Source organism: Lissotriton helveticus, chromosome 6, assembly GCF_964261635.1.
Source record: "Lissotriton helveticus chromosome 6, aLisHel1.1, whole genome shotgun sequence".
Taxonomy (NCBI): domain Eukaryota; kingdom Metazoa; phylum Chordata; class Amphibia; order Caudata; family Salamandridae; genus Lissotriton; species Lissotriton helveticus.
Window position 1 is genome coordinate 1,284,945,507 of NC_136067.1, and position 12,278 is coordinate 1,284,957,784.

Below are 12,278 nucleotides of genomic sequence, written 5' to 3' on the forward strand. Positions count from 1 at the left end.
TTTTATCCCTGCTAGGTGGGAGGGAAAAGGACGCCCTTCTGGAGGGCTCACAACCTGGGTGGCACCCCACCTAGGCTGTGAGGCCACACGGTTACCGGTCCCCTCCAATGACATCCTCGTGGTTCTATTGTCCTTACCAAATCTAGCAAAACTTGTCCTAATAAACATCTATTCTAGGCCAGTTGGAAATGCCAGGGAATCATCCACTATAGATGAACTTTCGGATTATTTATCCGAATTACCAAGTGATCTATCCTATGTAGTAGGAGGGGACTTAAATTCTCATTTCGAGCCATTACCAGGCCTGCTAGAGGGTTTCCCAATGGAAGAAGAGGCCAGGTGGTGTGTGCCTACGGTAGAAGCTCCCCCCCGAAGGCATGGACTCCTGTAGCATTGCAGATCACAGCCTTTGCCCTGAGGTTTGGAATTAGAGCCTGTAACGGGCGTATTAGATCTGACATACCCAGCAGAACCACCTATAATAGAGTGGGAAGAGAATCTCGCTTGGATTATGTCCTGGTACAGATAGCGAACTGGCCGTCAATTCGAGACTTTAGGGTTAGGGAAAGGCTAGATAGTGATCACAATGCTCTTGAACTTGATCTCACCCACCCCGGGCGCCGAACTCGTGCGGCATCAGGGGAGGGGATCCAACCTGAACTTCTCCTGGAAAACAACAGGAGAAGGATTAGGTGGGAACAAGTGGCCTCAAGTGAGGGAAAACTCCCGAGGCTTTATGCAGGGATAATACCCATTCTGGAAACTGTGAGAGACTTGGCTACCAAGGTGGGAATTGAGGACTCACAGGCCAAATTACATCAGGCCCATGAGGATCTCATAAAGGCTGCGGCTCCCGTCCTCTTTAGTAACATGCAGAATTCAAGGAGGGGGCAGCCGTGTAAATCCTCATGGTACAACGTAGCCTGTAGAAGAGCAAAGGGGGAACTCCTTAGAGCAATCAAGGAGGGTCTAGGCGGGGAACCGCTAAGAGAACTTAGGCGGGCATACAAAAAACTTACCGCCCACGCTAAAGCTGAATGGGAAGAGAGTCAATGGGAAGAGCTCACCAAGTCCCTAGTGACACAGGACCACCGAATGTTTTGGCGAATAGTAAGTGGGGGGTCGGGGAATCTACACTCGGCAATTGAGCCAAATATTGCACCAGAAGTGTGGCAGACACACTTTCAAACCCTCTACAGCTCTGAACCGGGAGAACCTACCACCGATACCGGTGCTGGGTGGCCTGATTATGAGGGAGATCCAATAACACTGGGCGAGGTTAGGGCTGCAATAGCAGGACTCACCTCGGGAAAGGCGCCAGGATTGGACGGCCTACCCGGGGACCTATTCAAGCAGGAGCCCAATGTATGGGCGCCCTACCTTGCCACGTTGTTTAACGGAGTCCTCAGCGGTATGGAAATCCCTAGTACTTGGCTGGGGGCGGAGGTGGTCCCCATTTTTAAAAAGGGCTCGCCTCTTCTCCCAGCCAACTACAGACCAATCAGTTTAATTGATGTGGCACAGAAGCTGTTTGGTAGGGTATTGTTGAATCGACTCCAAGATTGGGTAGAAGAGTTGGGTGTCCTTAGTCCGTACCAGGCGGGATTCAGAAAGGGTGTTTCTACGGTGGACCAGGTTTTTCGATTAAATATCATTTACTGGAGGGCAGCGGTATTCGAGGGCGGCAGCCTATACACAATTTTTGTGGATCTGCGGGCCGCGTTCGACCTGGTGCCCAGAGGGAAACTGTGGAGCGTCTTGGCTGAGATGGGGGTTCCCCCGGATATCCTGATAATCTTGCAGAGATTGCATGAAAATAACTATGCACGAGTGAGGTGCGGGAGGTCCGGGGCTTTGACAGATAGATTCCCCGTTGACCGAGGGGTTAGACAGGGTTGTGTGCTCGCACCGACCCTGTTCTGCCTCTTTGTCAACGGGGTGATCGCCCACCTAAATGCAACTGAATATACTGACGCCCCTAAACTAAACGGCAGCAGGGTGCCTGCAATTATGTTTGCAGATGACACCCTGCTGCTGTCTAAAACCCCAATGGGGATACAGAGGATCCTCGACTCATTTGTGGCCTTTTGCACTGACAGAGGCCTAGAAATTAATGCGGCCAAAACTAAGTTTATGGTTTTGAACCCAAGTCACAAATTGCGCCCAAATCTGCTATTGGGAACGTCGCGGCTTGAGAGAGTTTCCACTTTTGACTACCTTGGCGTAACTCTTAACGAAACTATGTCTTGGGGATCACACCAGAGCAGGGCTAATCTAAAATTGACACAGACCACAGGGGGCATTATGCGGATGTTAAATGGTTCCACATACCGACCACTGGGGCCGCTTATCCAGATCTACAAAGCGCAAGTCAGGGGTGCTACTATGTATGGGGCGGAACTGTGGGGACACACATCCTGTCGTAGTCTGTCTCTAACAGAGAACAAATTCATCAGACAGATAGTCGCACTTCCGCCCAGCACCCCGCTACTCCCCCTGAGGCTAGATCTGGGCTTGCGCCCCATAGCTGACGAACTAGGCTTGAGACCCATAGCCTTCTGGCGAAGGCTGTGGAGTAGCAACGAACTTCTCGCCTACAGGGCGGAATTAATGGAGCTATTGACCAACCCGAAATCACTATTGATCCCCTGGATAAAATACATCCAAAATTCTTGTATGGTACTGGGGCTCCCAGACCTTTGGTCTAACCCTGCTAACGCCTCATTAAATATCTCAAGGAAAGGTTTGGCTAGTGCTTATCATGAATATAAACTAGCCACAGCCTTAGGTAGTCAGTCCGAAGGGTCACTAACTTCTGTCTTTTTGCAGAGCAAGGATTTGTACAGGCACGAGAGAGTTTTAGATGCTATCTCTCCCGTGTTGGCCAGGAAGCTGTTTCTCCAATGGAGATACGGCACACTGCCTTTACGATCCTTTACCAGTTCCTGGTCATCACCTCCCTCTACCAAGCAGTGCCCGGCTTGCACTGCGGCAGAGGAAAGTGATTTACACATGGTCCTGTTTTGCCCAGCATATAAGGCAGCGAGGAAATACTGGCTCTTACCATTGATTAGAAATCTGGGTGGCAGGGAGTCCCTTCCAATGTATAGAATCCTAAAAACCGATGTCTCCAGTTTAACTGTATTTGTACTAGCAAAGTTCCTCACCAATGTTTAGTACACTCGCATTCGGATTCTGAAGATGCAAGCTCCCTTTTAATTTTAGGTACACATTTTTAACGCAGTTTTATTAGTATGTATTTTAAGGTTTTCATTGTATTGATCATGTATGTGATTTTATAGTGTTTATACATGTTTTATTGTATATCTTTGATGGCCAATGGCCGAAATAAAGATTGAATGATGATGAAAAGCCAAGGACAAAGCAGTTGTTTATGCTTTAAGATTATTGAAATGCTGTCTAAAGGACATATTATCTTTGAATGTTATTCCTAGGTATTTATAATATTTCACGGTTTCGATATGTAACCCGTTGATATTCCTTTCTTTCTTATCTGTTTTTGTACCACCTATCGTCATTATTTTTGTCTTTTTGGTATTAATTTGTATACTATTAAGGGTAATATAATGATTATAAGACTCAACCGATCTTCTTAGCCTATTACAGAATGACTTAACCGTATGGTGTAATCAGCGTATTGTAAGTATTCGATGTCTTTGCCTAAGAAGGTAGGTAAATGAGCATTAACTTCTTTAAAATGTATTGGTAGATCGGCCATAAAAAGATTAAAAAGGCATGGAGCCAAAAAAAAAAAAAAAAAAAGGCATGGAGCCAGAAAACAACCTTGTTTCAGACCAGTCAGTTTCTAGTCATCGGGTTGTACTTCTGCCATCTCCGACTTTGATCTGAACCCATGTATTAGTATATAATAATTTTACCATGTTAAGCAATTGGTTTGGGATACCCCATTCCAAAAGTTTGGCCCAAAGTAGATTACGAGAAACAGAATCAAAAGCGGCTTTAAGATCGACATAACAGATATATAACTTTTGCTTTCTAAATTTTGCCCTGTCGCCCAACAAAGTCCGTAAGGTCAAGTTCGTGATAGTTGATTTGTCTCTTCCGAAGTCGGTTTGGAAAGCTGGAATTAGATCTTTTTTTGTTGCCCATTCTTCCAAGTCCTCAAGAAAGCAGTTTGCAAAGATTTTTGCCTCTACGTCTGTTAAGGCAATTAGCCGATAATTGGCAGGATTGTCTTGTGGACCACTTTTGTATATCGGCTGAATTATGCTTCCTTGCCATGACTCAGGGACTGATTCAGATTTAATTACATCATTAAATAAAATCATTAAAACCTCTGGCCAATGCTCAAGATTTGCTTTAAAAATTTAATTTGGAATTCCATTTGGACCAGGTGCTCCATTCGATTTGATCCTGCTTATTGCCTTTTTAACTTGCTCTATAGGCCAACACTCCTTAGCGTCTGGCTCAACTTGGACAATGCGCTGAACGTTACCATATTTTCTGCATTCTTCTCTATTTGACTTGTTTGTCTTTTGGCAAGCAGTATTGATGTCAAGCTGCGGGTCAGAGGGTGCACCGTAAAGATTATAGATGAAAGATGTCCAGCAAGATTCGGTGATATTAGCACTGTTCCCTCTTTTGCTACCAATTTACAAGATTATTTATTGTGCCCCAGAATAGTTTTGGATTTTGAGTTTTACATGAGAAATGTTGCTTGGACTATTCCCTCATAATAGGATTGTTTGGCTTTCCATATTTCGTTCTTATATTGTTTTCTGAGTCTTTTTAATTTGTGAAATTCCAAAGTTTTAAATACTCCATTAGGCATTCCTGGAGGTCACCCTTATAGCTCTATTAAGTTCTCTTTTTAGGCGGAGCAGCCAATTGGTGTACCATCTTGATTTTTTTGTTATCATGATCAAACCTTTTGATGTCGCAGAAGGGGGAAAACGATCCAAAAGAGAAATGCACAAACAGGGCCAAATATCAACAATGCACTTCCCTTCATTTTTCTCAATCAGGACTTTGGCGATAGTGAGCTCTAGGAAATCCAGTATTTCCGTTTGGTTTCTCGTGTTCCACACTAGTCTTTTCAGGCTACAGGCTGCTGGGACAATTTTCATGGTTCTTGCTTCTGGCAGATGAGCTACTGATAAAGCCAGGTACATTGATTGTGGATTGTGGTCGCTTTCTATCCTGGGTATTACTTGATAATTGGAAAGGGAGGATGTCAGCCCCAATGAGATGATAGAATAATCAATGATGGAGAGTTGCCCTGTTTTTTTGAATGTGGGTATTTGGCCATCATCCTGTAGTAACACAAGGTTGTATTTATTAAGCTGGGAACAGAACATCCGTGTCAGTGCTTTGGTTGGTTTATTAACACAGTTTCGATTAAGGAGGTGCATATTAAAATCTCCTGAGATGATTATCATTGCGTCTAAGTGGTCATGGTACAGCACTTTGACTATTTCCCATAGGGCAGTAAATTGTGAAGACTTGTCAGAGATTTTTGTACTTAGGTAAACGTTTAGAAGTATTATGGGTTGTTTAAAAGCCAGTTTGATACACAAAAGCCATGCCAGTTGAACGTTAATTTCATAATGCTTGACATCCAAACTCAAAGACACGTAGATAGATAGGCCTCCACTTGCGCGACCAAAGACTGCCTTATGGGATGCAGGGTTCCAATACTCAAAATAACCAATAAGGGGTTCCTTTTCCATGTTACATGTTTTCTGGAACATTAAAACGTCAAAATCCCTCAAAAAGATTACTGTGTCAGGATCCACTATAAGGGTTTTCAGACCATTGGTATTCCATGAACAAATATTAAAGGGTTTTATATCTTTATTTGCGCTCTTTAAGCATCATTCGTGCTTGTCGGCTCTCCCTTTTGTTAGTATTGTAGGGAGGCAGCTCCAATCATCACTGAGGGCTGATCTCTTCCTATACACGAGTGCCCTGCATCAGGGGATTCATCTGCAAGCTTGGAATTGTGCTTTACTTAGGAATGTCTTAGCAGCATTTCAATCAATCACCCCCAAACGCTTACTCTCTGCAGATGAATGTAATACCCAAGAAACACGTTTCCAGAGATGTCCAGCACTGGCTGTACCATCATTGATGGCAAATACTTTCTATTTGTCAGAAAATTAAATACCATGAATTGTAACAGCCAGATGCACTTGGGAGACCTGGTGTGGATATGCTGAAAGTACGCACCGCATAAAGTATATGCATGATGCTGGAGAAGAGCAGAACTTCAAATCCTGTGCACCAGATCAATTTCATTTTTTGGGGGGGGGTCAAGGTAACAGCAACAAGTAGAGCAACTCTAGTGTCAGCAACACATCTATATAGGATTACATCAGGCATTTCCAAGATTACCCACTGGGAGTTCTAGCAGTGATGGTACAGGTGAAACCCTCACACAAAGAAACCATTCTGGCAGGCAACAGAATTATGTTATTTCAAGAGCTAAGGGCCAGATTTATCAAGGTTTTGTGTCATCCTCGCACCACGTAAGGGGGAGCAAGGGCAACACAAAACCTAAGTGAGATTTAACAAGCCAAGCAAGGCCACTGTATGTGGCCCTGCACGGCTTAATAAATCTGCAGTAACGCAAGGCAGCACAATTTACTGCCTTGACCTAGGAAGGCGTTCCATGATTGGAGCATGGGTGTCCCCACACACCCACCCATGGATTTTGGCGCATTCCCAGATTTGCCAAGACAGGCAACCTTGGGAATGCATCAAAATGCCACGCCTCCCCAAATGAGGCGTAACGAGGAGAAATATATTTATTTCTCCTTGTTGTTTTCTTTTTGTATGTGTGCTGCATTCTGCCTCAGTAGCTGGCTTGTGTCTGTCGGTGCACTCTCCGGTAATGGCACAAGTCCTTGGTCTCTTCACCCTTTGATCTTCTGCTCTTACGTATCAGTAGTCGTCCAGTCTTTCAGTGTGACAGTTCTAGTTACACCATTTTCTCTCTTGATAACTCTTGCTTGTCAGTGTGGCATCCTGCCAAGGGGGTAGAAAGTGGTGTATATATATTGTATTTATATAGTGCTATATGTTCCAAGCCTACAACTGAAAGCATTTAGAGTTTCTTGTTGCTCAAATGGGTGTAACTTCTGACATTTATAGGTTTCCATGGACTTTGTTGCTTGTTTTTTTTGTGAGAAAGTGTCACTCTAAGTGTCACACATTTGGTCGGTGAATGTCACTCATGAAAACACTGAAACCATGAAAATGTCAGACATAAGCAATCTGAAATATTGGCAGCTATGCAGGGGGTCACACTTCACCATTGGAAGGTGGGGAGGATGCCAGTTAGCCCCTAAATTGCTGAATTACAATTCATTATGTACATTTTTGTTCCTGCTGTAGACAAAATACCTTCTCTGTTTTTATATATTGAGAATGTTAACGCCATCTGAGCAAAATTCACACATCTGTAATGCTTGAATACAAACGTTAACTGTTACAGGTAACCACCTATCTTTACCCGACTTCCAGGAGCTATCTTGAAGTCTTTTGTAGAAGATTCAGTTACATTTAATTCAGTTTACCGAGAAGCAGTTTAATTTGCTCAACAATGAAAATCGCACAGGCATGAGCGCACCATAAAACAAATCCATAACAATGTGATACACTTTGCAGTTGCTGAATTGCATAATCCTAGCAATGCGCATATCACTGCACATCATGCTATTGTCATAAGCATTGCACCATACATTGACTTATGTTAAGTCTTACTCTATGCTTATGCCAGGGTCACTGAAGGCTAAAATGAAGCAAGTAATGGAATCAGAGCAGCAGAATACCAAAATGGAACACCAAACCTTCTTGTATGAAGAACTTGAGGACTCCAGAAAGCTGAGGGTCTTCATTGACGTTCAACAGATACGGGAATGACTGCATCATGCGCCTTTCCTAGAGAAAGTTCAACAAAATACGTGCCTAATTATGAGAAACAAACTGTATGGATTGCAAGCTGAAGATGTTGAGACATAAACACAAGAGTGAGTTTGATTTTTTTTTTTATCATGTCCTAGAGATTCTCAATAGTTGACCAAAATCATATAAGTTGCATTCAATCTTCACCTGTTAGGAAACATCAGAACTGTTTTGACTCAAAGGCAGATCACCATTTGCATCTTTAAATAAAAGCTAAAGAGAAACGGACATATGTTAAGATGGGAGTAGCAAAGATCAACCAAAAAGCTGACAGATGCCAACCAGAGACGTTTTAAGGCATGTGGAAAATGGTCAATTGCCCAGGACAGTGTGAATTAGTTTGAATGACTTTTATCAATGCAAAAAAGAAATTAGATCAAACAGGTACAAGTAACTTTAGATGGCATTCTTGCAGAGTAACCAGTGCTGTTAATGGAAGAATGAAAGTCCTCCCACTGCCTGGCGAGTCCTGGTATCCTGTCTTTTTTCGCTTTTCAGGGTGCATATTTTACTCTGGTGTGCTCAACATTTGTGTGCCCAATGGAGACGTTGCCTTATGTGTCGCCAGTACAGCACGATACACCCGACCTATAGTAAAGAGTAGATAGTACCCGCTCACTAGATTATGGGTGAGACTGAAAGTGGGTAGTTGCTAATTTGAAAGGTAGGGAAACAGGATCTTTAACCTATACCTTACGCGGGGGTGTCTTCTGATCCCCTCCGGTGAACCCTATTTGTACCCTCCCCTCTGAGTGTGTATAGTGTGGCTGTGTTCATGTATGGTATTCTTGGGAAATATGTGAAGTATTATCCTCTCTGTAGACACATTCTATCTCACAGAAGAAGAAGTGACTTGCATCAGAGTGATGATCATTCTGGCTTCAAAGTAATTAATGACGGAAGTGACGCCTCAATAGTTTTGTCCACATCGTGTTTCTGGACCGCAAAGCACGTTCAATCCAGAGATCTGTTTTGTAACAATGCCTGGGTGAAAGCGGTTTGTCTGTAGAGGTTGCTCAGTCCCAGACTCTGACCAGGCACATCAGATACCCACTTGCCGTTACTTTCCAATATGCATTTTCTTGACTGTTGTTTTTTCTTTTCCTATAAAATCTGACGATGGCAAAACTTCTGACCCTATCCTGGTTTCCTGCCAATGCTCCCTGTTTTGGAGAGGCACTTGCCAGGTGGAGCCAGCATTTTGTGTATGTTGTGATTTCAATCTACCGCACCAGCTGAAAGTACAATTTTCCAAGATCTGGGCACTGTGTGCTGCTATATCCTCTAAAACTAAGAAGAATCCCAAGATAATGAATAAGTATTGCTGCTGTGATCCCTAAAAGATAAGCTGCTGATCCGAACGGCACTATCCTAGCTACAAGGACATGCACAAATTGCAACAGATTGATATCTGTACATAGAATACCTAAAGGAGAAAACTTGGAACACACATTCCACCTGGGCTGCCTCAAAAGAGACTTAGGGGGTCATTAGGATGGCGGGCGGACTTTTTCCACCCGCCATCCTATTGGGAAATGGGACTGCCCGCCATAAGTGCGGGGGTCCTGTGGGGGCCATTAGGATGCACCCGCCACAGTGGCAGGCGCATCCTGCATTCCTGCAATTGTGGTGGGCGGTGCACTCAGCAACGCCCGTCACAATACCAGGAAGGCATGTTGTACACTTCCATGCACAACATGGCAGGCACCGCGCGATGCCTGCCATGTTGTGCATGGAACTGCAGGGGGCTACCATAGGTACCCCCATGTGCACCCCCCATCCCCCAGAGTCCCTGGGGGCCCGCAACGGGTCCCCGCAAGCACTTACCGCATGCCTTTCCGTGGCGACTTTGAAGGCATGTTTCCGCACCCATGATAATATGGCTGGCGGTGTCTGACAGACACCGCCACCATATTAAACTCTTTTCCACCCTGTCAACTTATTAACCAGGCGGAAAAGCGTAGGACGGTCTTTCCGTCCGCCGCGGTCCCCCCACCATAGTAATGTGGTGAGGGAAATGGGTGGGGGCGATGGCGATCTGCCCGAGATCCTAATGGGCCCCTTAATCTTCAAAGAAGTACAAAAGGATTGTGTCTGCTGGCATACCTGCACTTCTCTTAACCTAATCCTTTTACATTGAAGCTAAACTCAGTATTGTGCACTTCTGTATGTAGTGGCACTTGTATTGTGAAAACCTACCTCGAAAGATAAAGGGGGCTGAAGAACAGGTAAGACCCCCAAGGTTTTGAATCAGATCACTTACAATTTTGCATATTATAATATAACAAGCAAGGAATTGTTGTCAGCATCATCCTGCAACTTGCAGTTACCAAGTAATCACAGTATAAGGCTCCTTTGTAATGGCAGGGGAGCACCGCCCCACTCGTCAGAGTCAGTCACAGAAAAATAAAATTATAGTAAAACAATATAATTTTATTTTTCTGTGAATGGCTGGCAGACACAGGCGGGGTAGAACGGGGACATGAAAGGCAGGAGTGGTGGACACTTAGAAGTGCACATGTAAGTGTGGCAGGCCTTTTTAGACAGGTCAAACAGACATGCGCAATTCTATTTCTCCAACCCGACTGTGTTCACAGCAGTGTTGGAGAAAAGCTGGAGGCTCCTAGGTAATATCTGAGCAGCAGAACCGGCCACTCAGACCAATCCTGGCATCGCTCTCATAGCTTGAGAACATCATCTAGATTGGCTGGGGAGCCTGACTCCCTCGCAAAACAAGGTATTTTTGTAATCATTAATTTTGAAGTCTCCACAGTACATTTTAGACCGTTTTATGTTATGGGCACTAGGCCTACCACACAAGTAAGGTACCATTGTTATAGGAAGACTTTGGTGAATGCTGGATGGGTGGAAGTTTGTGCCTCCACGCAGATTCCCAAACTTTCCATCACATAAATGTGAGGAAAATTTGTTTGTTTTAAACTAAGTTTGAGATTTGCAAGGATTCTGGGTCACAAACCTGGTGAGAGGCATAGAAGTCCCCCCATTCTGGATTTCCCTTGGTGTCTAGCTTTTAAAAATGTACAGGTTTGCTAGGTTTCTCTAAGTGCCGGCTGCGCTAGGATCCAGACCCACCCCCGAACTTTAAAAAAAAAAATCTCCCGGTGTCTCGTGGGCTTTCTGCCCCCGGGGGGCCAGATAAGGGTCTACTGCCTGCATCTGCCTCACAAAGAGCAGAAAGACTGTAGCAATTTTTGTTGCGTCGGGCATTGGTATGCCCATTCTGGGCAGCCCCCACCCCTACTTACAAAAAAAAATCCCTTGTGGCTACTGGGCTTTCTGACCCCATGGTGGGCAGCTCAGGGGCTATTGCCCCCATCTGCCTTCTGGGGGACAGAAAGACTGTAGCAAATGTTTTGGAGGTGGGGGCATTGGCATGCCCATTCTGAGCTGCCTCTGCCCCTATGTACAAAACAAAATCCCTGGTGCCCATGGGCTTTCTGCCCAGCCGGGCAGGCAGATCAGGGGCCATTGCCAACATCTACCTCCTGACTTATACCTTACTGGGGGGGAAGGGTGGGGGCATTCACATGTACATTGTGGACAGCCCCCACCACTGGCCTATAAAAAAATAATTCCTGGTGTCTGAGGCGCTTTCTGCAGAGTCGCAGGCTACTGTCCCCATCTCTCCCCCTGGGGGGTGGGGGCAGAAAGACTGCTTATACCAGAATTTAGGGGGGAGCAAAGGCCCTTGACCAAGGTGCCACTCCCTCCTCCCTGGTGGCTAGTGGGTGGATTATTATTAATAAATTATTACATTATTCCAGCCTTTGACTTCACTGTACTTGATGCAGGTGATGACCCATTCAATCTTGCCCCAAAGTGCGCCTTGATGGATCAGGAGTGGTGTAGTCCCTAGACAGACTTAGGTGTTCCCCGCTGCACTTTTCTCAAATGTAAGAAGTCAAAGGTAGCAATTTCAAATAACAGAAGTGTAGAACACATTTGGTCCAATTAGAATGACAGAAAATGGAGTCGCAACCTTAAAGTTTTTAATTAAGGATTTTAGGCATACAGTAGTTAATTCAAAATAGTCAAAATACATTTATTAATTGTGAAGATTGTGGTGTATCATATGGTATAGTTGTGCATCTTTACCATGTAGTACACTTGTAAAACTATCCTGGGTCCAGTCAGGCTAATGTGTAATATCTTTAGATAAACCTTGGGCAGCTGTGGCTTCGAGAAGCAAGGTGTAATCAAAGTAACTAGTTAGATGCACCAAAAAGCGAAACACGAAAGTCACAAAAGACAAAAGATATCCACCAATACATAAAAATAGATATGTTCATGAATTTTTAGACACCAAGATG

General features: G+C 44.5%; 1 protein-coding gene across 1 annotated transcript in view; it reads right to left on the reverse strand.

Annotated features, from left to right (window-relative positions):
- The window catches only part of LOC144761711 (kinesin-like protein KIF28), a 982,011-nt gene that overhangs the window by 686,614 nt on the left and 283,119 nt on the right, over positions 1–12,278 (reverse strand). Inside the window, exon 10 of the mRNA XM_078646973.1 lies at positions 7,833–7,923. Within this exon, the coding sequence (XP_078503099.1) occupies positions 7,833–7,923 (91 nt within the window). The remainder of the gene's footprint in view (positions 1–7,832; positions 7,924–12,278) is intronic.